Below are 27,639 nucleotides of genomic sequence, written 5' to 3' on the forward strand. Positions count from 1 at the left end.
TGCATTAGTGGCATAAGTGTATGGAGTAACCAACCACTTTCAGAATGTATGTGAAGATCACTCCACAAGAGGGAATTCATACCTGGTATTACCAGCATGGTCAAAAGCCCATGGCAGGGGAGGACATAGTACTTGAGTAGAACCAATTATTGTCATTGCTAAATGGCTATATTGTCAAAATTTCTTCTAAATATCTGTGTTTATGCTTATAGATCTGGGCTTCTCTCAACCTTGATCAAAGAAGGTTGTTTTTGTTGTTGTTGTTGTTTGTTTGTTTTGTGTTTTTTGTTTTAGTGAGTGACAGTCAATTCAAAGATTCATAATGGTCCTTAGAATAGGTGACTAAAAGTGCTCAGCCCTAAATAAGACATCTTTAACTCCTCCCTGCCTCTTGCCAAGGCCCAGGGGACATACTGGAAGAGGAAGCAGAAATAATGTAAGAGGTGGAGGATGGGAGAGGAGAGCTATGCAATGCTGTCTTCTGGACATGACATGGCCATTGCACTCTGAATCCACTGCAGCTGTGGATACTTGCACAAGACATGCATAAGATCGAACCAGTGAAAATTCCAGCATGGATCATGGAGGAGGTCGTGAGGATTTAGCCCTAACTGAAGAGCTGTTGGCAGTTGATAGCTGCTAGAGGAGAAAGAATCGTTCTTCTTTGGGGATGTGGTTACTAGTAAGCTTGCACACATTCTAGTAGATGGCCCAATCCATGTATATATGGGTAGCATTAACTGAACTTAGTGAGTTATTTTTAAAATGAGGACAAGAATTGCATGAGAAATGTGCTGGAGAATAGGAGGAGGTAGAGGAAACAAATTATATTTCATTGTGTACACATATGAAACTCTCAAAGAATAAATTTTTCAAAAAGATACACACAACATAACTGGCATTAAAACATGATAGCTGGCCAGGTGGTGGTGGTGCACACCTTTAATCCCAGCACTCGGGAGGGAGAGGCAGGCAGATTTTTCTGAGTTTGAGGCCAGCTTGGTCTACAGAGTGAGTTCCAAGACAGCCAGGGCTACACAGAGAAACCCTGTGCTAAAAAAAAAAAAAAAAAGATAGCTGTGGGAGGGCCATGTTGAATTTCCCTTGTCTCCTTAAAACCAGTGGGAATCTATGTTGTGCATGAAGGAGTGGAGTCTTAAAATAAATGAAAAGGAGTCAAGAGACATTTCACATCTAATGAATGCATTTAGCAGATTTAATGTAAAATATATTTCATATAAAATATACTTCATGTGTCAGAGCATGAGTAATAAAAAAAATGAAGCAAAGCAATTTTATTTACCAGAAATTCTCAAAACAACAAAATTGTTTCTGATTCTGTACTTTCACACATAGGACATTAAAGCATTTGTTGAATTTATCCTTTTTTTGCCAGCCAATTAGCATGTGAAGTCATGAGATACAAATTACTTGAGAATCCCCATTCTTTTTGGGGTTTTTTTCCCCTTTATTTCAAAATCTACTATGTCTATTCTAAACAGTCTTTGCTCTAGACTTTTCTAGAACATTCCTGCTGTACTTGCAAGCTTGCAAACAGACAGCTTTGGACTTCCCTGAATCTTCTTTGTATCTGCCCACGCAAGGTCAGCCAGCATCCACACACAAACACACACACACACACACACACAAATAATTCCCACAGACACCCATTGTTTTGAACCACAAGAAGGCCCCAGGGTGACAGCTCCCTTTAGAGAGAAATGTCTTCCAGTGCCCAAGAGATGTGCATTCCAATAGAGAGATGGGGTGTGTGTGTGTGTGTGTGTGTGTGTGTGTGTGTGTGTGTGTGTGTTGTTGTTGTTGTTGCTGTTGTTGTTGTTTTGCTATGTCTCTACTGTGCCCTTCTCTCAATTTGCTACTCAAGCCAAAGAGTCCTCAGTCCTGGTTTCCCACCTTAACTCGGGCTCCCAGTTGCTCCAATGTTAAGTCACAGAGTCAAGCATGAATGAGGGCAGTTACTGCCACCAACAGGAAGAGCCACACTCTGGAAAAACATGAACTGTGAACCAATAGTTGAGGAGCCCCCAGCTGGATCAGGCCCTCTGGATAAGTGAGATAGTTGATTAGTTTGAACTGCTTGGGAGGCCCCCAGGCAGTGGGACTGGGACCTGTCCTTGGTGTATGGGCTGGCTTTTTGGAGCCTGGGGCCTATGCAGGGACACTTTGCTCAGACTTGGTGTAGGGAGGAGGGGACTAGACCTGCCTCGACTGAATCTACCAGGCTGAGCTGAATCCCCAGGGGAGTCCTTGCCCTGGAGGAGATGGGAATGGGGGGTTGGATTGGAGGGAAGGCAGGGGTGGGTGGGAGGAGGGAGGACAGGGGAATCCGTGGCTGATATGTGAAATTAAATTAAATTATAAAATTAAAAAAAAAAGAAGAGCCACATTCACAGAGTGCTCGTTAGTCCCCTTGTGAAGTAGGAATACTTACTTTCAGCTCTGATTTTAGAGATGAGGAAACTCAAGTATGAGAAGTTGGGTAAAAGTCCAGAACTCATAAAGGAAGCAGAAAACCCAAGATTGTCACTAAAATTTGACTGAACAGGCCAGGTCACACTCTCAACCACCATGCTGAACTGCCCGCATTTGAAAGAGCTAATAAAAACAACAAGCAATTGTTGTTTGTCTGTTTCAGTTTAGTAGCTTATATGGTCCTATATATAAAGACCTACATAAAGTCAACAGAAGCCTTAGGCCACTAAAGTTGAACATCCCACTGAGTTCCCTGAATTGAAATCTTTGTCTGACATGGATGATACAAAGGTGTTTAGGGTTCCCCTTTCAAAGGTTTCATGAAAGGTCTAAATAAGAAGTGAGACATCTTGCCTGATGTCTCTCACTGAACTTCTAAGAAATACCTTGCAACACTAAACTCATCCTGAAGCCAAGGCCCTAGGTTCCACCTTGTTTCCCTGTGTCTACATACGGCTCTTCCACCACCTCCGTCCACCTCCCAAGCCCGGTAGAGAGCTATGTACCCTTGAGATGTAAAAAAGACTGGTTCATTGAAAATGCCTTGTTCTGGGCATAAATCAGTTTGAGTGTCTAGCCCCACCCTTGCTGAATATGGGGTTAAGTGTGTAGATAGCTCTAGGGCAGTGGTTCTTAACCTTCCTAAAGCTGCGACCTTTTAATATAGTTCCTCATCTTGTGGCAACCTCGAACCATAAAATTATTTTCATTGCTACTTCATAACTGAAAATTTGCCACTGCTATGAATCATAATGTAAATATTTTTGAAGACAGAGGTTTGCTAAAGGGTTCTGGACCCACAGGTTGAGAACCACTGCTCTAGGGGAAGGAAGAACAACAGAATGTTTTCGTGCGAATCCCAAGGTCTTCTGGGAGTTTAGGTTTTATTTCATCTATGATGACCCAGTGACAAATCTTATCTTCTAACTGCAAATGGGAGAGATGATCATGGAATTCAGTATTTTGCACAACAGCCCCTGTTGTAAACAGGCACACACACACACGGCCTCAAGCGGTGCCTCCGTTCCTTTTGACACCCAGCTTTGCTGAAGATCAAGGTTCCGAAAGAACTGGTAATGCTTCGGACTCTTCTCTCCATGGCTTGATGGCCTTGGCCGGCATCAAGTAAAGAAGATTCTTCCAGAACCTCGAGTTGTAAGAACGGGACTTGTCAGCTTTCCATTTCAGAACTCTGTAAGGCTTCAGGAGCTTCAGCGATGGGGGCAGGAAAGTGCAGCTGCTGGTTGGAGTAAACTCGATTAAGATGATTTTAATCTTCCTCTCCACCAGCGCTTCGTGGAGTCCACTCTCAAGTTCGAGCCTGGTCTCGTTAGTCAGGTAGCTTTTGCTGAGGATGATGATGAGCCTCCGACTTTTCTCTATCAGTGAATGGATCTCATCAACAACAGCTGGAAGAGCAAGATTGGCGTCAGTTCAGCCAACTACAGGTTGGGCATGGAGGAAAAACTATCACACACTCTTATTTAACAATGTTTATCTTTTGGCTGCACTAACGGTTTTCTTTAAAATAAGCCATTTTTTGTCTGTTATAGACACCCAGCAAAATAACCATCTAAATAGCAATAATAGTGAGCACCCGCTTAGCACTTACTGACACTATAACGTCTTTAAAGTTTTGTGTATGTTGATTCATTTCACCATTACAACCACCTCATAGAAAGGTATTGTTGTGGCCCCCATTTTGCCAAAGCACAGAACAATGAAGAATTTGCCAGCATCACACAGCTGGTGAGTGACAGGCAGACTTAACCCAGATGAAACAAAACAATAACCTAAACTAGTCAAAAACACCCATTATTTTAGACCAGAGGCAGGTCTTCTCCCTAAAGGGGTGGGAAGTAAACACTCAGGCACATTCTTCTTTCCTACACCAACAGCTCACAGAGATAACGCACAAATGGCTTTATGTGACTGTGACTAGGTAAATATGGCTAACCATACATGCCAAAGCTTGCTCTAGACCCCAGGGAGTTCAACCAAGCCTCATGACAGTTCACCATAAAAACAAAACTGTGGGAGCCCGTTTTCGGGTTCCTCATGGCTTTACCCAGCAGGTCCACATAGAGGATTATTGGACCACAGGTCTGAGTGCAGGTGTCTGAGATGGTCTGCACTTGGCTGTGCTGGGGGGGAGGTCATTTGCTCCACCCCTTGGTGTCTCTATAAAAACCCTGGGGCAGAGACAGTCGGGGCCCGTTGGAATAGGTTCCAGGCCCTCTCGAGACTACTCTTTATTTTCTGTTTATCTCTGTAATATTCTCCGAAATAAATCCTTCTATCTAATATTTCCTGCTGCTCGCACTCAAGAAAACTCTGGGGAGCTATGGGGTTGGTAGGTAAACGCTCCACACAAAACAAACAAACAAAAACTTGCATTCTTCTTTCCTTAGGAACTTAGAAGAAATACAATAAAATGGTAGTAAAACTATGGGCCCATATTTTTGAAATAATGATGTACCTTCTAGATACCAAACATACCAGTGTGGCCTGTGTCTCACCTAGGGAGAAGTCGTTTACCACTACAGTAATCTAACCTGTGCCTACACTTCTCACTTAAAGACATTTTCCCTTTCCAAGTTGTGGTGTGAGGAAAAAGGAAAGCCATTTCTTATTTACTGCCATATTTTCTTTCTGGTCTAACTGAATATAGGCATGACACACAATAAATATGGGATGGATAGTGACATAATGAAATTGTGTTCTTCCCTCTTCCTCCTCCTCCTCCTCGTTCCCCTGCTTCTCCTTCTTCCTCCTCCTTTCCTCTACTTCCTCTCTTCTTCCTCCTCCTCCTCCTCAGTTAATGTTTTAACATGTATATGTGCCACACGTGTACGTGCATATGGAGGTCAGAGTTCGACACTGGGTGCCTTCCTCTGTGGCCTTCCACTTTGTTTATTGAGGCAGGGTCTCAGAAAAGGAGATGCCTGTACCTTTCCTCGGGTGTCAGACCTGCGACGCAAAATGAAAAGGGTCCAAAAGGAACAGCTGGAGTTATTTTCTCAATATTTCTTACTGTAATAGTGAAAAGTTGGTTAACCAGACTGACACAATTCACTAATAACTAGTCATTGACTGACTGGCCTCTGCTGCCTTAAAGGACTTTGGCCATTTGCACATTTTTAAGGCAAAACGATCAATCATCTCATTAAAAACTTCTCTCCATTAGCTGTCTGTCCAGGATTCCCTTTCTTACCTCCTCCAGGCACCACATCTCTTTCAAATATGCATAACTTATACCCAAATTGTTTCTCCAGGACCCTGGGTAACGTCTCCACAGCAAAAGTGTATTCTTCTCCATTTTCAGGATGACACTCTTTCAGGTAAGACACAAAAGCATCGTATGTTTTGCCATCTAGGAGATAAGGTGGACTCTTAATTTATGATTAAGAAAAAAATTTTAAGTAAAAATTTGTGTCAAAGTCATATATAAAGAGAGTAAAATTATTGGTTTTCAAATCTCAGATGCACACCAAGCAAACAATTTTCTCAACATCTATTCTAAGCATCTGCTTTGAGATTCTCACTATGGAGAGAGGTGGGGGATAGTGATCAGGACATTGAGGCATGTAAACACAATAAGATATTACAGAGCCCAGAAGACCCTCATTCCAGGACTGGGAAGTAAGTCACACTTTGGATTGTACATTTCATTCAACTCTATCACACCACAACCTTGGGTTTTACTCTTTAAAAACCTTTGAAAAGTAAAGTCAAAACAAAGTAAAGTAATGCAAGAGACACAAATAAAACAGAGACCATACCCCACAGAGGGGAAGAAATCGTAAGTATACTTGGAACAAGATGCTAGCAACAATGGAAAAAGAGACTATGGATTTAAAAGAGAGCATTGAGAAGTATATGGGAGAGTCTGAAGTTGTAATTATATCATAGTCTAACACACACACACACACACACACACACACACACACACCCTAGGGTATCAAATATCAAAAGGAAAACCTATGATCCATTGAAAGCTTGGCAGTGCTCCTCAAAAATTCACACACACACACACACACACACACACACACACACACACACACACACACGCGTGCCCCTAGGGTATCAAATGTCAAAAGGAAAACCTATGATCCATTGAAAGCTTGGCAGTGATCCTCAAGTGTGCTCCCATCAAATAATTCTTGATACAGGAGAAATATTTAGATGGCTGAGAGAACAATGAAGGAGAAAACATGTTGCCTAGCTAACAAAGACAATTCCTTCTCCCCTACCGGGTAACCGAAATACGTGTGCGACATCCTTTTAGCTTCATGCAATCTGTTGAGGAGACAGAGGAAACAAGTACAACTTGAGAAGAATTGAAAGCGACACATTAACAGATGAAAAATCCTATGATGCAGACAAAGATGAATGAAATAGCCCGGCTAGTGGAAGAGGAGGGACCTCAATGGTCATGCTTTCTGAACAAGGGAAGTTTTGAGTGATGTCTTCAATAATGCAGTTGTTATAGATGGGGGAGCAGGGTGGTGGTATTGTTTGTTTTCTCTCTATCACATGAAAACTTAGGAGTTGGCCAAGGAGTTGGATCTGTACTGACTGAATTGAAGGGTAAACATATTTGGGTTTTTTATTAAAATAAGATGGGATGGAACAGCTCTGGGTCCATGCATTTATATGCCATGCCCAGTGGCCCAGCCCTATTATTTCATGTTCAAGCTTGAAAAACAATGCTTTCCCTTTCTGGCAAAAGCTTGCTCAAGTCTTTTCACAGTACCCTGCTTCACCGATTTAAGTCAGGATCTAGAGCTGATATAAAGCAACTGTTTGTGCAGAATTGCATGAATTACATGGATGAGAAAACTTTGATAAAGATTACAGAATCATATGCTCATCAAAGGTATCTTACTGTGTTTATATGCCTCAGTGGCCTGATCACTATCCCCCACCCTTCTCCATGGTGAGAGTCTCAAAGCAGATGCTTAAAACAGATGTTTAGAAAATTGCCCCTTTCCCAGAAGGTATCAATTGCAAGCAGCACCTTGGTTAGGGGTGGGACTTTGTGTCCACTTCCCCTTCTCAGTGTTGGGACTTTGCCTGTTTTGAACCCATGCAGGTCTTCTGTGTGCTGTTGCAGTCTCTGTGAGCTCATATATGGAACAGTCCTATTAGGTCTGGAAGACACTAATAATGGAATAGTATTTTTGATCTCTAATTAATGAAACTATCATTATATAATTGACTATTTAGGATAATAATGACTCAGCTGGACAAACTATGTCCATCAACTGGCTGTGTTTTATACTCTTCGGTTGATGGGTTCTTTTCATCTCTGTTCCTTTAGAGACCAACACCAAGCATCTACAACCATCTACAGCTCCAGTTCCAAGGGATCTGATGCCCTCTTCTGACTTCTGCAGGCTCTTGCACACATGTGGTGCACATTCATACACTCAGGCACACATATAAAACAAAACCAATGAGCTTAAGCAATTAAAAAAATAATGTGTAAGTTGGGTCAAAAATATTACAGAAAATCAGAAGGAAAAGGGGTATTCAATGTCCAATCAAATACAAATATTAGTCTTTCTGAGCAAAAACCATTCAGAAAATATCGTATACAGACTTTCCACTTCTCTGCCTCAAGTCTTTTCAAAGCAAGATGATACACCCAGACGGACAGCCAAATTCCCTGTGCCTGCTAGCTATTAATATTAAAAGCTCTAAGCATAAAAACGATGATGTAATTTTATTATGATCTAAAAAACTAAATAAATAAGTTTTAAAAATCCCAGAAGAGCTGATGTGAGAATCACTTTATATCATGAGGTTAACGGGGGAGTCCTTTGTATTTACAATCCCAAAATTAGGTACCAAAAAAATAAAGATATATTTGGCTCTCCCACATAAGCACACCACACCAAACAAAGACACATGACAACATGGGGATACTTACCTTTCACATTATAGATACTAGGGTAACCCCACCTATGACGTAAATAATGCCAGCAAATGAGAAGGAAAAAAAGAAAGCCCAGTGACAAAATGGGCCAAGAGTGGATATGTTGAAAAAGGAGACACAAATAAATTTTAAATGAATGGAAAGGTTGCTTGTGTTTTGCAACATCACAAAATGAAACACAAATTAAAACCACTCAAATCCTCATCTATCAAACAGGCAGGAATCCAAAAGTGTGAGGGTGAGGCTATGAGGAAAAGTCGATGTCGCCCTTCGTAGGTGGCATGGAATACAGCAGTGTGGAAGGCAAAAACAGCAAGACCTATCGAAGCAGCAGCTGCACCGCCCCGCTGTGCATTACCAAAATTCCATTGAGAAAAACTTCCCTCTGGCAATACAGCATGAGTAGGAATCCATGAATGGATGACCTCATTCATCCCAGCATCCCCATAATAGCAAAATAAGCAAGATCCCCAACACCCATTGGAAGGAGAGTAAATAAAGAGTAACGCTTACACAGAAATGAGTTACTGAGGACCACTGAGTGTGAGAGCACACACCGGGAACCCCTGCACTTGGGAGATGTAGGAAGGATGATACACAATTATAGAGAGGCCAGCTGGGACAACATGAGACTCTGCCTCAAAGACAGACAGGCAGGCAGGCAGGCAGGACTTGAGCAACCCTAAAAGATGAGGTATTTCTTCAATGACATGGAGAGATACACAAGAAATCATAAAGCAAAACTGAGAACAGTGACATAGGGGAACTAAACCAAGATCTGTTTTTTGAAGGCAACATGAAGGAAGAATCCATGTCAAGAGTCTATTGGATGTAGTAGTAGGTGGAGACATTATGGGAATCAGAGACATGGACAGGACAAGAAAAGGTCTCCTGCTATATATTTACAAATTTTGAATTTTATCACTATAAAGGTTGTTATTTTTCCCCTATAAACACTCACAACACATGCATACATAAACAAAAACAATGATTTAGGCTAACCTTTTAAGGACATAATTTATCTTGAAATTTGGAGATTTCTCATCACTTTTAAAAATACTGATAAACATAGCCCAATAGACACAGTAGCAGCTAACAGCTGGTGGGTCTAGCAGACTAAAATTGAGATTATTTGGCTTCCAGAGCTCTGCCAGGTACAGTATACAGCCTCCTTTTCCCAGTTAAAACAATGAACAAGGATGACAGAAAATTCAATGTAAACCAACTTTATTGAGTGTGTGGGGGATATAAAGTATGCAGCAGTGTGTGTATAAACACAACCAGATCGATAGCACAGGGTGTCTAGGAGAAGACAGTGCACAAACACGAAACACCAAAAGAAAAACATCTGGAACATCACAAACAAGCACAAGATTGCACAGCACCCATGTTACCTACAGAGTAACCCCCGCCCCCAGACTGGGAACCTATCCCACAGATTGGTAACAGTGTGTCGTCAAAATTAGACGAAGATTCATGTTTCCTTTATTGGATTTAGGCACAAACATGTTACACAGGATGGATGTCCTGGTTTCACAGTATGTTACCTGTTAATGTCTCATCTCTTTCCACCAAGCGTCTATAGAATAGAACCAAGTCGACTTTATAAATGACACACAAAGTCACCCCACACACGACTGCCACAGAGACGAAAACTGCCATGATTATTCCTCTCCTAAAGACATGGCCTGGGATATCAACCATTTCTGCAGGGAAAAAAGAGAGGAGGGAGAGAGAAATAGGAAATTATGAATCAAAGAAATGTGGTTAGCATTTCCCACTATCACTTTGTGGTTGTCAGTTTCGCCCTGCACTCTGATTTGAATATCTGTCTCCCCAAGTGCTTCCATGTTCCCCCTAGTCCCCCACACTCCTTCTGGTAGTCTTCAGTGGGGGTCTTTCTACTCCAACTTATAAATGTATGCAAGGATACCCAGAGACATGAAGTAAAAGCATGGCCACTCAGTCCATCTGTATCTGTGGAATTTCGATTTCTGAAGCAATAAGATGCTAGGGTAGGACACAAAGGACTACAACATGAATCACAGTTCGTGGAATGAGCAAACAGTACATGATCTTCAGCTGGGATGTACTGGACAGAGAAGTCTGGGTTTCCACTGGTTCCATCAGATCCTTGAGGCTTCTAATTCCTAATATCTTCATGTGCAAAGTGAAAATAATAAATGAACCTCCTGCTTCATTTACAGTTGCTGATGAACAAGACACTCTATAGAGTGCTTACCAGTGCCTTGTACACAGCACTCAGGGTTTTAGAAAAATTCTAGGCAATATGCTCTTCAAGACAAGTATATCCCCTGGATTGATTCAGTTTGTATTCACCATAGATAAACATGAAAGACCCCAGAAGAGTATAAAGAATAAAATAATTCTTAGCAGCCCTCCAAGAAGTTGGTAACGGCCTTACAGTATCAAAACCTTCTGGGGAGGCTGGAGAGCTGACTCAGTGGTTAAGGGGACTTGGCACTCTTGCAGAAAACCTGGATTTGGTTCCCAACGTCTCCATGGAGGCTCACAACCATCTGTAACTCTAGTTCCAGGGAATCTGACTCCCTTGTCTGGCTTCTGTGGACATCAGGCTCAGGTATGGTGAACATGTTTACCACTCATACACATAAACAAAAATAAATCAATCAATTTTGACCCTGAAATTTTTATTTAACTGAGATTATATAGTAATCACACTTTATTTCCTCATTAGATCAAAATCATTTTACTGATTCACAATATACATCTTTAAAATGATTCCAATTATTTATGTTTACACAATGCTACAGTGACTATCTATATATACATTACCTTATTACCTCTTTTTCTTTCTTTTTTCCTTTTTCTCTTTCTTTTCTTTTTTTGCTTCTTTTCAAGAAGGATACTAACGATGTGGGGATTTCCACACCAGACAGCATAGGCATGACTGAAGCTTTTGCCCTCTTATGTAGTATACTTTTTAAGAGATCATTTTTCCAGTAAAACCAGCCATTCTATTAAGTATGCAATTATGCATATTTAATTAACTAACTCTTAGAAGCCATGCACTGGGGGTCCTCCATCTTTGAAAGATCTATGGATTCCTGATGCACCAGACATAGGGAGATCTCATTCTCCAGGTGACATTTGTGAATTAAGAGGGACAATGAGGGGAGGGCAGGAGCTTCAGAGGTGGGCCAGACTGGTCACAAGGATGTCTGGTGTTGAACAGTGCCCAGGAAATACAAACATAGCATCAGATAACCAAAGCAGCAGGTTGGACTGCCTCTGCTTCATAAACACACAGACCAAATAATTGATGCTCAGGTGACTAGAGGGACAATGGAGGCAATCCCCATGAAAAGGAAGCACGTGGGTCCAGACCTACAAGCTGAGAGATTCATCACCTTCTCTTGCTTTGTGACCTTGGATGGGTTTCTTCACCCATGAAAGCTTCTTGTGGAGACTGGGTGACATCCAAGAGAGAGCTAGCAGAAGCTGTCAAGAAGAGCAATGTATCCCTTACCTTTCCTCACCAACCTGAAGCTTTTGGTGTCTGTGGCTTCTTCGTTGGCCACTGTGCAATTATATAAAACACTGAGATTTTTTTCAGTAATATTCCCAATTCTCAATATTTTAAAAGCATGTAGTTTGCCTTCAAAAATCCTGTAATGTAAGAAAATAATTGATCAACAGGCTTAGTTTGTGACTGCAAATCTACTGAGGAGATTTATATGTCTAAAATATTTAAAGGAAGCATCAGCTATGTCTTCTGCTTCTGGTATGGATGAAAATTAGCTTTTCCAGTCCCCCTAGGAGCAACAGAACTCACAGGAAGGCACTCCTCCCTGGCCCTTCTGTTTTTCCCTCCTAACTACTTGGAATTCATCCCACACTGTTACCTCTTCTAACTATGGCCAGCCAGTTTTGTATTCGGAATCTTTCATGGCTATAAGTGAATTCTTGGACAGCCAGACTCTATGAAAAAAAGAGGTTTATGACATAGGCTTTGGCAGGGCCCCTGAGGTAGCTACACTATATCATGGCAGCCGCAACTATGTATTTGTGGATGGTCTCTCTCTCTCTCTCCCATGCTATAAAGCCATCAGAATTCAATCACAGGAACTCCACTGTTGTGGTGGTTTAAATAAGAATGGTCCCAATGGGCTCATACATAGATTTGAATAGCTGGTCACCAGGTAGTGGCACTATTTGAAAGGATTAGGAGGTGTGGCCTTTTGGGAGGAAGTGTGTCATTGCGGATGGGCTTTTAGGTTTCAAAGAGCTCATTCCAAACCCAGAGTTTCTGTCTTCCTGCTTGCTGCCTGTGGATCCAGATGTAGAACTTTCAACTACTTCTCCAACACCATGTCTCCCTGTATGCCCCTGTACTCCCTGCCATGAAGATAATGGACTAAGCCTTTGAAACTGTAAGCAAGCCTCAATTAAATGCTGCCTTTTTATATGAGTTTTCATGATCATAGTGTCTTTTCACATCAATAAAACATTAAGACAACTATATAACCCAGTCAAACTACATTTTGAAGGACTCACCCTCTTAATGACACAGTTGGTTTAATTCTCCATTCTCAATACATTTGAAAGACATTGGGGGGTCACACTCCTGAAGGAGTTCAAGTTATAACAAATCACATCCAAACCATATCAATTGTGCATTGCTCGGTGGTTAAGAGAAGGGACTGCTCTTACAGAAGACCTGAGTTTGATCATGTGTGCCATTTGTACTTTTGTGACACATTAATAAGAATAAAGCGCTTGACATCATTTTCAAAGTTCAAGAAACGATGGCCCCATTTGATTGCTCTTTTAGAAGAAGCTTGGTGACTTAGGTCATGACTAAGCAGTACCTTGATAAAGTGATGCTAAAAATTTTCACTAACATTCTCATGAGTCTTCTTTTTCAAGCTTAGATCCTAACAGTAAATGTCTGCATGACCTGTCACCTTGTAACATGGTAATGATAATGATAAGCTAACTGAAATATCCCAGCAGCCACACAGGAGCCCAGCCTCTCTTCTGTTGTATGCACATGAGAGTTTTTACAGCATGCACCACCACATCTCTTACATGTCACATACGCATACCAAGTTGTCTTGTTCACATCTTCATGCACATTAGGATCGGAATTGTTGTTCAGGATGTTCCAATAAAACATATCATTTTTATTCAGTAAAGCGGTGCAGTTAAGTTCCACATCTTTTCCTAGGTAGAAGTGGACAATCTCAGCTTCGAATTTAGAAATGCACTAAAAGTTTCAAATACAGTCAATGTATGATAATTGAATGTAAAAATACCACCACATCCAGAAAAAATGGAAGAGATGCTTCATTTTAGGTTTTTAAAAATTACAATTAAGGAGAAGAATTATGTAGCAATGACTAGTCTTCATCAAGCAATAAACTAACTTCAATTTAAATATTCTCTATTAGATCAATGATTAAAATTTATGGGGTCAGTAGATTTTTTTTCAATCTTCAATTTAGTAGACAGTGTCAAACTAATGTCTCTCTTGAACTACTAAGAAAACAAAATGGGTATAGCATCCAAACCAACTACTTAATAAAGGAAAGGGATTGCAGCCCAGGGAAAAGAATGAGAAATGTCAAAATTAAACGTGTGGTTAGGAAGGATCCCTTCCATGTCAGTAAACATGAGCAGTCATCGTATTTTTACGGAGTATCTTGGAATTGAAATGAGCAACAGTCTCATAAAGCATAGTCCAGTCCTGGAGGGTCTGGGGGCAGCTGCATAGCTCACAGGAATATCAGGAAGAGCTTGGTTAGCATGAGGCTGCAGAGACTTGGTGACATTTCCCATGGGCCCATGGACCACAGGAGAGCAAGCATTGATCTACTAGGATGTCCTAAACTTCCTCCATTCACTGCTCCCTTGCAGCCAACACATTTTTGTGGTGACTTGAGTGTACAAGTCTAGTATATAAATTAAGCATTGACTGAAAATAAGACATGAGGAAATTTATTTTAAAGTGATTCTTTGTTATGCACATAATTTTACCATTTATTAAAGACAAAAGCATGCTAATGAGATGGTATGCTTGTTTTGTTTTTATGTAAGGAATTAAATATTGGCTGAATGATTGGTAATTTGTGATGTGAAAAATCTTCAACGTTACTTTGAAATGTTCAAATTTTGATTTTATCACCATCAAAGCTGAGACCATTTTATATAAATATGTAATACAAAATGACAGAAGTATATTTAGGGTCATTCCAGCAATTCTATCCTGATCCCAAACTAAAATTTAAAATTCCTCCAACAATTTTTTAAATAAAATTCAAGTCTGCAACTCAAACAGCCAATTTTAAAACAAAACACTCTGACACAATATAGTCCAAAGGTTTAGCAGTTTGATACAAGCTGAGAAATGGCAAGAGGGAAACACTAAAGGCTTTTGTCTTCTGTAATTAAGACCAGAAACCTTTATATGCACAGTAAAAAGATTGCACCTCCTAACACATGCAAGGCTTGAACCTGGGACGAGGCATTTCAGTCCTCTTCCATGCGGTACTTGGGAAGAAGGCATGCTCAGAGCACAGTGTGCACGTTGTGTGTTCAGAGCTGAGGCTGCAGTGGAGCTGTACAAGACAACTCTGGTGATCGCTCCTGGAAACATCTCGGCTCCTTCATGCCTTTGATTTCAAATTTTCTGCCACTGTGTGTTCAGAAACCTATTACTTTTGTCAAGATTTTCAGGGCCCCTACATTCCTTTATACACTCTCATATGTGGTCTCAACTCATGTGTTCTAGCAGCAAAGCAAGTCTGCATCCAACATACCTGCAGTATTCTCTCCAAGCCCAGTTATTTAAATGCAAGGTGCATTGGATATAGCACATCCAGCCACCCCAGCTAAGTTCTCAGCAGACTGAGATAATTATGGGTACTTGACCTGTGTGTCAGTTATTCCACCCATACCATGGAGACACTATCCCTCTACCTCAAACCACTTAGCTCAATATCTGGTTTAGCATACGCAAATTTATTTCATTCCTTTTTGCTTTTATTTTTGAAAGAAATTACCTAATTGTGCACACTGATTCTTAAGCTCTGTCTAGACCAGTGGTTCTCAATCTATGGGTCATGACTCCTTCGTACCATCCTGTACATCAGATAACAGTAGAAAAATTATAGTTATGAAGCAACAATGAAAGCAATTTTATGGTTCAGGGGTAACCACAACATGAGGAACTATATTAAAGGGTCATGGCATTAGGAAGGTTGAGAACCAGTTGCCTAGACAAATCCTAACAGTACAGCCAATTCCATCCATGGCCAAATATTCAAACTATGGAACAAGTTTGAATCATACCTCCACAAAATTTTCCTATCTTGAAAGGTCAATAAAGAAAATTAGAAAAGACATGGCAGAGACCCTAGTCTACAAACCACAGACAGTCCCATTGACTTTTGAACAGAAGTGTAATTTAACTAGTCTAAAAGTAGAAATAGTCAAACAATGGCATGCTTTTCCTCATTTTGTAATATTCTCCAATAGGTATATAATGGGCTGTATCAATCAACCTAGGGAGCAGATTCGGTCTTTGTAAATTCAATAACGCCTGCATTCACAAATTCAGAAAACACACATTGTAAAACATACCTAGTTCTACTTCAACAGTCTCAAACTTTCGTCCCAAAATAGCTGGAGTTATTTTACTGTTCCCTAAAATCAAAGCAAAACAAACAAATGAACAAAGCATTAGAATTAGCTTGAGCTTATCTAGGGCACACATACATTGTAACATGGTCATTTCATGTAATAAAGATTCCAACATAGCACCTCTCACTTACCCATGATTATATTTTCTTCAGTTTAAGTTACTGTAAGCCAACTGTGGCCCCAAAATGTTAAATAGAAAAAAAAAACTTAAAATAATCAACTTGTAATTTTTAAATTGTACACCATTTTAAGTTTTTCCATCCTACTCCATCCAAACTGGGCCATGAATTACCCCCTTGTTCAGCACATTCATTCATTGTATACTATCAGCCCAATTATCATGGTATCGTGATATTTAGGTTCAAATATCAGTTACTCTATTTCATCATGGCCACAAAGCAATAAAGTAGTGATACTGACAATTTTGCTTCAACATGTTAAGTTTTATTATTAATTATTTTTGTTATTCTCTTGTTGTGTCTAATTTATAAACTAAATTTTACTACAGGCTTGTGTGTATACAGGAACAGAGCATATATCAGGTTTGGTTCCACTCATGGTGGCAGATACCTGCTAAATCTGGAGTTGTATCTGTGGGCAACTGCAGTCATTGCTATATATTTACTTGTGCCATGCTTTTATTAACGTTTTATTAACCCAGCTTCATTTTCCGTACTGAATGTATGAGATGGTTCCTATTAGAGCAGAAAGAAGGTGCCATCCCTGGAGAGTGTGCATGTTAATGATGAAGATTCTTATCATTTCTTCAAGGAGCAAAAGTGGGTGGGAGAACTTAATGCTCTAGAATAGGACCTGGGTTTGAATCTCTAAAACCCATGTAGCAAGCTGAGCGTGAGTGTAGATACCTGTTACCCCAGCCCTTGGGGAAGAGACAGGCAGATCTTGGAAGCTCCCCAGCCAGTTAGTCTAGCCATATTAGTAAACTCCTTGTTTAGCTAAAGATCCTATCTCAAAGCAATGGGCAGGGTGATAGAGAAAGACATCCAGTGTCCTGAACCACACAGCACATCATAGATATACACTCATAGGTGGCCCTTTGATCTGAGATTTTCCAGAATGGCCAGCCAAATAAACTTCTATGGTTTCTAATTTACTCAGTCCATGGCACTCTGTTCTAGCAGAAGAATATGGCCAAAAGAATTTTGTAGCTGTGATTGCTTAAGGACCTGGAGAGGGGGAAATTATCTTGCACTATCTAAGTGGGCTGTTAATGTGTTCTCAAAAGAAAGTCAGAAAGGTCAGACTCAGGGAAATGCATGTAATGATGGAATGGGTGCGGGGGTGGGGGGAGAAGAAGGAGAAGAAGAAATAATAATGAGAAGAAGGAAAAAATGAAAGACTGGCAGATAGTGTGTGTTTGGTTTTGAAAATGAAGTACAATATGGGCAGCCTCTGGATATGGGCAAATGGCAGAGGAATATATTCTCTCCCAATACTCTCCAAAACTCTATGATGCTGCTGAAGCCTTGACTTCAGCCTAGTGAACTTATTCAGACACATGACCTCCAGAACTCTAAGTCCCGGTGTGTTCAGGACACTAAGTCTTGGGATGGTTTGCTGTAATCACAGCACATGGGCAGCAATGCAAGCTTAAGGTGAAGTACTGAATAAAGACGTCACTGGAGTAGACGTGTTGGCGCATCTGTGAGCTTGTGGATCTGGTTAAATGTGTCATTGACACTGGTTTTTTCTGGTTTAGGGGGATGATGGTGGAGAAGGTCATAATTATGGTCATGGTCATACCACAGATCTTCGAACAACTGGAGGAACTTTCATACAGGAAGGGAACAGATAATCTGTGAAGTTGTTGACAGTAAATGAAAAGCAGTCAGTACAAGCTAAAGAAGGCAAAATGGACTCTAGGGAAAAAAAACATAAATATTGTTCCACGCTCAGATATTGAAATCTGTACTTAGCCGTGTTGTGATTTGATAATTTCCCTGTAAGTTCCCAAGAAGGGACTGATGTTGAGTTATTGGCTGTTCCATTGAAGGATATCTCCATGGGGTGTGGTTCAATTAAGCGACCTCTCAGGTCACTGCTACAATAGAAATCTAGCTCTTGGTTTGGTCTCTGGGCTCAGGGCAAATCAGACTACGTGCAATACTCCCCCTTCAGCTGCCACCCTGTGACCTTGCTTTGCCACGGGGACAGGTGTTCTGTCTGTGTGCTCTGCCCCTTCATGATGCTGTCCCTTCCAGACCCAGAGCTGACCAAGTCCTCACCGTTTGTCTTTCTTTCACCTCCACATCGCATCCTTCACCCTCTCCGACAACCTCTGTCATACAGTTACAGCTTTTGGGCTTACTGTCTCTCCAGATCCTTAGAAAACTTCTCGAGTACACTGTATTCCTCACTGTAGGACATTTCTTGTGTCCTTTGCCCCTGAATCCTAAGTACAGCTTATTGAATAGAGCCACCAATAAATATTTGTAATCACAATAAATATTCGTTAAGCGAAAATGTGAGCTTCACAAGACTCTACAGTTTACTCCAGTTGTAAACAAGAACAAGCTGCCTTATGCAAGGTTCACCCATGTAAACTTTCATCTGCTCCTAAAGGGAATATGTGTTTAGCCAGTTTGGTGGGAGCCCAACAAAGATTTTAAACCTAAGATTTGAAGTAGCGTTGTGTTCTGTTGGGGGACATTCAATCACACCGTGAACCCTGAGTTTGCATTTGCATTGATTAAATAAAATTAACCTTGGGTCAAGAGGCTTCATTAGCCACTAGTTGACAGAAAGTAATCATAGAGCCTCAGAGGGCATCTGGGAGAGACAGAGAGACACAGGAAATAGTAGGATGGGATTTGGAGTGGTGTAGGTTTTTCTGGTGTGGTAAAATGGAAGGAAGGGTCTTCTGTGGATACCAGCAAGCAGAGAGGGTTAGCTAGCTAGTTGCAACTCAGCCTCTCTGAGCTCACAGGTTTTCACCCCAGCCTTCAAATCTCAAGTCTTATTCATAAGTAGAATGAAAGAGATTTAGTTAAAGCTACCTTTAGCAGCAACGATAGGGTCAGTGCCTGCAGGAGCAGAATTCTTGCCAGGTTGCCACCTGAGCAGCCAGGCCACTGCTAGAGAAGCAGGCTGGTAACTGCGGAGTTGGAATTGCTGGCTGAGATAGCAGTAGATTGAGTCACAGCCACTGTGCCAAAGTTAAAACAACGATGTTCTCAACCCCAAGGAGATACCCTCTCCATCCGCAAGTAACTTCACAATGAAAGAAAGCTTCTGCTTTTCTCATACGCATTTATCTCTTCCAAAAACTTTCTTTTACCTTCAACAACTGTTATATTGATGGTCTTGGTGATGTTGTACTGTTTCCCATTATGGAGGACAGAAAACACACAAGAGTAATAACCCGCATCTTCGAATTCAGCATCCTTCTGGATCATTGGGGGATTGATGATTTCCTTGCAGTTCTGGATTTTTAAAGGCAAGTGAAAAATACTTTAAGTTAGGAAGGGCAGTGTTCTTGTCAAAATCATTCACATTTCCAAGATCTTTAGAGATGAAGGGAAACAAAACAGAAAACCAGAAGCCCGTAAGCTCATGTCCCAGCAACTCATCCTCCATCTACTGCAGCGGTGATGTGCTCTGTTATCATCACTGCCACTAACACCGAGAGGGGCCTTACCACCACTATTATCGTTTTATCTTGATCTGTTGTTCACACACATACCAAGAGAGAGACAGACAAACAGAAACAGAGACAGAATACTCAAATAACAAAGTCCTGCTTAGGTGAAGGATGTCTATGAAATACAACTCTACTGCATGACAACTTCGGGTCCAATTCTATATTTAAGGGGTTGGACCATGGAAATGTGGACAGAATGACCCAGAGGACTGAGTAGAGGTTGTCCACTCTGGATTCTTGATGTCCTATACCTAAGGGCATAGATGACCAAATCCATAGGCATACTTCAATCTTTCCATTTCTTTCCACATATATCACAGTAATCAATAATAACAAGAGTAAAGCCACTGTCTACAAACTAGCCTTCGGTCATCCACTTGCAAATTCTGACAAGTGTAGACGCTGTGAGAAAAGGAAAGCTGACTGGCTAACTTTGACCATGTGACTCTGTTCCTCCACATGCCTAACAAGGAGAATCTAATGCCCACAGACTTTGCCTCATGCTGGCCACTGCTGGTGGCCTCCGAAGCTAGGCCCAAGCCATTAGCCAAATGTCTTCCAAAGTGCCCATGTGTATCTCATATCAGCAAAGTGTTTCTGAATATAAGTAGAATCTTCTAAACCTAAGCAAATTCTTTCCAATGTAGACAAAATGCCAGAAGGTCTTCATTTGCAGTCCCAATCAGACCTTTTCTGATTCACCTCAATAAGGTCAGGGACAGTCCACAAGCTGAGCATGCTTGGTCTTGTGGTCAGCTGTTCAGCCATAAATAGACCCAGAACATACATCTTCTAAATTTAGGTATCTGTATATTGGGGTTTCCTCAATCCCAGCAACCAAGCCTCCCTAATTTACATGTACCACAAAGTGTATATATTTGACAGGAAAAGAAGGCAAGTCAACCCAAGACTGAATTATATGTTTAGAAAACATTTCAGATAAGAAGTCTCCTTGACAACTCACACATAAACACTGTTACAGCAAGAGCTACCAGCACACTTCAAAGAAATCATCAATAGCTCAGCTTGCTGGAGTTCCCCTGTCCAGATTTTTGATGGGGTCAGAAGCTCAGATTTGCTCTTCTACACACACAATATAGATCATGTTGCATGTGTGAATACATACACAATTTTATACATGATATATATGAGACACAAGTATGAGTAGCTCCCCCATGGCACCTTTTCAAAGAGCTCTTACAACCCAATAAGGAAAAGGCCCATCAATGAAGCAAACAGAAAACACACAGGCTATCCACAAAAGAAGTCCTACTATAATTTAGTTCACACACTTAACATTTCTAAGAGTGACAGGAATAAATGCTGAGTTTCTGAAACGTTTGCTGTCAGATTTTTAACTTTCTGGAAGTATTGTTTCCCATGTTGGGATAGTGTAGGGGAGAGGGGAGGCAGAGTTAGGTAATGTGTATCAAAAGCCGATCAATTAACTTCTCCCTGGTCCTGTAATCCTACATCTAGTGATTTTCATGAAGGGTTAATCAAATAAGCACCCAAAAATTTATATAAATATCATTCATTATAATATGCAAATAACAGTAGGACACAGGAAACTCGCCCATGCCTAATAACAATGAGATAGATCAGTTAGTTTAAATCAAATCCATACAAAATGCAGTTCCCTGTTTGAAAGAAAGCTGTGCAAAGGTATGGGTGAATAACCACATCATTTCAATCAGGAAAAAAAAAGACCATCAAACAAGTCACTTTTACGGAAAGATGTTTATCTAGGTAAGGAAACAAATACAGCTGTGGGATTAGGGGTGATTTTTCATTTTTTTTTTCATTTTCTGTCTTCCAGCTTTATAAAATGAACTCATATATTCAGAAAATATATGCAATTGTGTTTGAATGGATGTGGCAAAAGAAAATGAAAAATCCTAAACTAGCATTCCCAGAAATGTGTGTGTGTGTGTTTTTAATAGAAGGAGAATGAAGGAAGAGAGTTAGAGAAGAAGCTGTCATCGTGTACTGAAGACCTACTACAATATAGGGTGGCTACCATGCTACACACATTGTACAAATCAGCGCTTTACAGCAACCTTATGGGACAGTTTCTCACACAGGTAAGCCATGGGGAGTTGGACCACTTGCTTTTGATGAGGGCAAAGTGGTCCACAGTCTTCCTATCCTCCGTGTGGATTGCTATCTTTCCTATGGAGTCTTAAGTGGAAGTGCTTTCAACTTGTTACCTTATATAGTGATGTGTGGTTGATCAGCTCACTGTAGTTAGGATTTTCACATGGTATGTGTAAAGCTTTCTTGACTTCCACATTTCTATTTGTCACAAGTTTTTCAGAAAAACAGCTGTGTTCATTTCTTTGGATGACAGTTAGGGTCCAATTTTGACAATCCTTTCTATGAAACAAAGGTACAGAGGGACTTTATAATTACTAGAGAAGTTTTGCAACTACTTCCAATCTTGTAGTTTTACCCTAATTTCTATAGGAAGAGATTTATTCATTGGTGTGTAAACTTTTCTCTGCCACCCCTTAGCTCAGATCAGAAAGTTTACAATTGTCATGGGGTGAAAGATTACACTCCAGAGCAGTCTAGACATACACTCACCATCACAACACACACACACACACACACACACACACACACACGTGCATATGACATACACACACCACACATACATACCAAACATACTACATACAGCCATCCATACGACATGGATGGTAGAGCAACAAATGATGTAAACTTTATCTTCAGTGCTGGACAAATTCAGAGACTCACGAACCAGGATGGAAGGGTAGCCCGAGTTTCAAGAGAACTGTTGACCTAGTCTCCTCAATGTGTATGCAGAGGCACTGTGTGTTCCTTTTCTCAGGGTGGTTTACTCTGTGGTCTTTCTCCTTACCATTGAATAAACTGGAGGTTGGCACAGCCCTTGCCCAACTGAACAAAGGTGAACTTCAGTATCTCTTTTGCCTCTGAGTTCTCAGCTCAGAAATCAGCCATCTTGAAGACGGTGATAAATGGCTTATCTTTAAACAACAGTGTTTTAAAAAGTAAAAACATGGGCAATTTTATGTTTGTTCACGCCATGCATAGGACATGTCAGTGCACATCCTAAAAATAGCTATCATGCTGTTACAGTGTCCTGTGACCTGGGAAACATGTACCCCTGAGCTTTTCCAGGTCCCCTTTACAACTCTGACAAGCTGGATAGAAGAGAATGAAGTAGTCTGTTGCTCACCGACTCCCAGATATTTTACAATGTGGGTAAAGGGGAGACTGACCATTTCCCTCATGTTCAGATGAGAAAGGCAAGTCTTCAAGGAACCAAATAACTTGCCCATGGTCATACAGGTGTGTGTGTGTGTGTGTGTGTGTGTGTGTGTGTGTGTGTGTGTGTGTGTGTTATACTGGATGGGAAAAGGGTGTAAATGCACATTGGTTTAACCCTAAGGGGCAGGAGTGGTTGGCGGGCATAATACTACATTTTCACACTCCACGCAGTCTCGCTCTTTACCTTGTGTTGAACACAGAGAAAACCAGGCAGGAATAGAGAGGGTAACTGACTGTCCCATGCTGAAAAGCAGTGAGTAGGTGGCCATGGAGCATAACCGAGCTTGGCCTTGAAAGGGGCTCACATTCCCATTGGCAGAATCCTCTTCTTAAGATTCTTCTTGGCAGACAACATTGTTTTCCACCTCTGTGATTCTCAATTCCTAACACTCAGCAAATCTTGACAGTGCCTGCCAGGTTTGGGTTCGGGAACCCCTTAGGAATGCAGAACCAAGCAACCCTCTGCACTTGCTGGCAAAGAGTGAGCATCAAGACTGGAGTGAAGTTGAGACCAGGGGAGTCAAAATCTAGGATCCCCACTTCCCTGTAGGCACTCTGATTACAGTGGCCCCTCTGGCTGAGTTCTGAGTGGGTTAAAAAAAAAAGAGCCACCACAAGCAGGCAGATCTCTGTGAGTTCGAGGCCAGCCTGGTCTACAAATAGAGTTCCAGGAAAGGCGCAAAGCTACACAGAGAAACCCTGTCCTGAAAAAAAAAAGCCTAAAGACTGATTGCTAAGTTGTAGAACACCTGCCTAACATGTACATAATATTGGGTACCAACAGCAGCAAGCTAAAACAAGATGAAGGAGGAAAAAAAAGGAGAGGGAGAGATAAAAGAGAGGAGGGAGGGAAGAAGAGAAAGAAAGAGAGAAGAGGGAGGGAGGGAGGGAGGGAGGGAGGGAATAAAAAGGGAAGGACCGCTATTTTCTTCTCTCTGGCTCCAAGATAGGCTTTTTGTGCATCAGCCTCGGCCTCCTTCCTTTATTTCCCCACCTCTACCACAGAAAATTCTCTCTTCTGTAAGACCTTCTTTCTTAGTTGATTTTTCTCCCGTTTTAAAAGCTTTCAATTTTTAAAATTCAGTGTGTAGGCAAGCATGTATGTCTGTGCATACAGAGGTATCGGTGCCTGCACAGCCCGGAAGAGGGTGTTGGTGCCTAGATCTGGAGTTACAGGTGGTTAGGAGTCACCCAACATGGGTGCTGGAAACTGAACTCGGGTCTTCTGCAACAGCAATGCATTTTCTTAACCGCTAAGCTCCCTCTCTCCAGCCTCCAGGGCTCTCAAACACACCGGGCCGTCTCCTCCGCACTGATTTCCTTCTTAGACTATGGCACAGACATGGAGTTCGTCGTTTCCTTGCACTGTATCTGAAGATGCTCAAGGCTCCTGCTTCCACGCGGAAGCTCGATGACCCTCAAAGCCATTGTCAAAGCCTCTTCTTTGTCATGAGGTCGTGCTCATCTGACTCACTACCTTCCAACATACTTCAGGGGTTGTCTCTGAACTCTTCTTGTGTCTCCATGCTGCTCTCTCGTCCTTCTGTTGCTTCCTAACCCAGGCTGTGCTCTCTGCCCTCCACATGAGAAAAATGGAGAACAAACTCCCTCTGTCTCCATCTACTCCCCACAATGACCATAGGTGCCTCTTCCCCTCAAATGGCTCCTTCCACTTTATCCAGGACACCCGGGTCTTTAAGTCATGTCTGTGCAACTAAAACGGCGAGGACATGAGTTGTTTTGCTTCTTCATTCATCTTTTTAACTTGCTCTAGAAAGATCCAGTTGCTACCAATTTATTCTAATTATCCCTCTTAAAACAGTGCATATGAACTGCACTGTTAAAAACAACAACAACAACAACAACAGTTCTACAACTTATTTCTGAGGCTAGGAAGCTTCTGTGTCTCATAAACATCTATGACCTCATTTTGTGAAAAACCACAGGAGTGAAAAAGAGGCTTTGCTGCGAAATCTCACTTCTCTCTCTAAGGCGCACTGATAACAATCAGGACTCACCCTAGAATAAAGAGAGCTTTCTCAAAGAAATCTTTGACATCTCACAGCACAGTGGGTACCACCCTGCTAGCCCTCAGTGAGTTTTTACAGGTCAATGTCAAATCTTTATAAATAAAAGATGTTTACCTACCCACATGTGCATGTGCCTCTATGTGCATAAATATGTACAGGCATGCTCTCTCTCGGTCTCTCACTGATTTTGGCTCTTAGCTTGTGGCTGGGTAACAATGATTCCTTTTCCCCAATGACCCTGCTTCTTTTTTCCCAGTAACCTCTGAACACTAGACTAAAGTTATTCCATAAATCCTACCCTTTCTCTAAAGTCTGATGAGTCCATGTGGGAGGCTGCCCCTGCTGCTCCTTTCTCAAGTGCCATATCATCCTGAAATCCTTGCTACAGAACTTTAAAACATGCCTGAATCCCACCTCTACTTATCATTATTTAGGATCCCCTAAAAGGATTAATCATTAATATAATCGTGCACTAAGGTCACTAAGAAGATAAATACAAAGTGATTGGCTCAGTTTTTCTGCAATGAAATGTTTGTTTCCTGTTGAAGTAAGAGCAGGGGAGAAAAAAAAATGCATGGGTTATCTGAGCTTACAAATGTGTACTTGGGTTGCTAAGCCAAAGCCAAGAGGCCTAGGAAATATGTTGAAACAAAATGGTTTACTCACCCCACTTGGGAAAAGTATGTTCCCTTGTCCTCCAGCTCAACTGGCCAGAATTCCAAATCATAACCATTGAAAGTAATTCTGGATGAACTTTCAGTGTTCAACTCCACATGCTCACGGGAAGCATCGCCTTTGAACCATTTTATAGTGGCTGTTTCATTCTTGTGCACGGGTGAAGATGTTTCACAGAACTTCAAATAAAAAGGTTCTCCCTCCATTGCATGAATTTGGGGGCGGCGAATGCAAATTTCTACAGCAGATTAGTCAAGGAAAGAGAGAAAGCAGGACAAATGTGATTTTTCACCCTTCCAGGAAATGTAAGATCAATGAGAAAGCTACAAGGAATCTCAGCATCACATGCCTGTGCTGGCATTTGTCTGAAAGAAGACTTCCTAGAGATAAGACACTTTCAGAAGAGGGATGAAGATAAAACAGATGCCTCCCTAGACAGAAAGCTAGCTGTGAGAGCATAGCCAGCCTTCCTCACTCAAGACAGTGCACTGTGGCCACATCTTAAAAGCATGATGCTTTACAACTTACTGTTAAGGAAAGACACAGAAGTCCTAGCATCACCACATTGCCCCCAAATGTCACCACTGTGAACTCTCCACGGAAAAGACAAGACATCTATATGTACATTCTCCACCTATATCACAAAAAGCCTCATGTCCCTTGTGCCCAACCAGTCTGTCTACTCGATTTTAGGAAGGTTCGGGAGACATAACAGAGCTCTTGGGCAGCGAAGCCCCTACAACATGTTTCCATGTGACTAACCAAGAACTGATTAATGTAGATCACTCCTGATACTGGATCTCTTTCTCTTTCCATCTCCCTGTTTGTCAGCTCAGATACGGTCTTTAAAATTTTAACTTTTTTTCCATCTACACAGAGTGGACCTCCATTCTAAATTGGAATTGTTGAACAGTTCTCAACCCCATACCCTCATGGCTTGGAATGCCCTTAATTTTCATTTAGAAAATTACAATCTCTTAAGTAAATGGAATATTTCCTTAAGATGATATACAAAATGTTGTCTCTGTAGTTAGAGTTGATTGCCCTGAGCAACATTCTGGCTTTAACATGACACTAACCACAGCAGAAAGAGGAAGTGTCTCAAATGTCAGATCTACTTCAAAGCGCATGAACGATACAGAACAGCTTCTTGCTGGTGGTTGTAACATCGTCTATTTTAAATTTCAATTCCCCAATGCAGTTTTTCCTTGACAGTCAAAACAAGAGTAAGTCCTTAACATGTCAGTAACTTTCCTGCCTTACAGAGTCGTGTGTAATAAAGTATACAGCTCATACGGTGCTCTCCTGTGTTTCTCTCCTTTTACACGCCATCAAGTCTACAATGGCCATTCAATTTCCTACATGTAGCAGTAATGTGTTCTTTCCTCTTCATTCTTACATGATGCTCAGCCATGCTGTGGTCTAACTATTCATTGTATGCATGTTGGGGATTTGGATTATTGTAAAAGAATCTATTGGATATCTGAAGTTACTTTAGGTGTCCAAGTGTTGATTCACTTAAAAAAAAAAAACACCAAAAAACCTTCTTATGCTTTGATTGATAAATTGAATTCCTCTTTCAGATGAACTTGGTTTGAAAAACAAAATAATGGGTGGTGGGGAGCTGAAAATCTATAATTACGAGGAACCTCATGTCTTAAGATGCCTTTTCCTATGTTTAGCATTTCAGCCTTGCTTTGTTGATTAATATGATGGTCTTTAGAAATGGTCTTTGATTATATAAATGGACAGAGGTCAAAGTGTGTGGACTGTGAACAGACAGTTCAGTTCTTCCATGGTCAAAGTCAGTGGTTTATAGTGTCTGAAGTAGACAACTGTGT

At 41.2% G+C, this 27,639-nt stretch overlaps 1 protein-coding gene across 7 annotated transcripts in view; it reads right to left on the reverse strand.

The window, feature by feature from the left end:
• Window positions 1-1,198: 1,198 nt before the first annotated feature.
• Il18r1 (interleukin 18 receptor 1) overlaps window positions 1,199-27,639 on the reverse strand; it is a 34,101-nt gene continuing 7,660 nt past the window's right edge. For 4 of the 7 annotated variants that reach the window (XM_052745005.1, XM_052745008.1, XM_052745006.1 and 1 more), the window contains 9 exons: window positions 25,790-26,036; window positions 21,992-22,157; window positions 19,419-19,563; window positions 16,061-16,123; window positions 13,525-13,642; window positions 11,946-12,085; window positions 9,982-10,140; window positions 5,708-5,866; window positions 1,199-3,902 (listed from right to left, as the gene is read on the reverse strand). In XM_052745005.1, the coding sequence (XP_052600965.1) occupies window positions 3,547-3,902; window positions 5,708-5,866; window positions 9,982-10,140; window positions 11,946-12,085; window positions 13,525-13,642; window positions 16,061-16,123; window positions 19,419-19,563; window positions 21,992-22,157; window positions 25,790-26,036 (1,553 nt within the window). In that variant the 3' untranslated portion in view covers window positions 1,199-3,546. Of the gene's footprint in view, window positions 3,903-5,707; window positions 5,867-9,981; window positions 10,141-11,945; window positions 12,086-13,524; window positions 13,643-16,060; window positions 16,124-19,418; window positions 19,564-21,991; window positions 22,158-25,789; window positions 26,037-27,639 lie in introns of those variants that run through there. The other 3 variants (XM_052745009.1, XM_052745010.1, XM_052745011.1) reach the window with 3 other exon arrangements.

Source organism: Peromyscus californicus, unplaced genomic scaffold (assembly GCF_007827085.1).
Source record: "Peromyscus californicus insignis strain IS unplaced genomic scaffold, ASM782708v3 Scaffold_19__1_contigs__length_69161282, whole genome shotgun sequence".
NCBI lineage: Eukaryota > Metazoa > Chordata > Mammalia > Rodentia > Cricetidae > Peromyscus > Peromyscus californicus.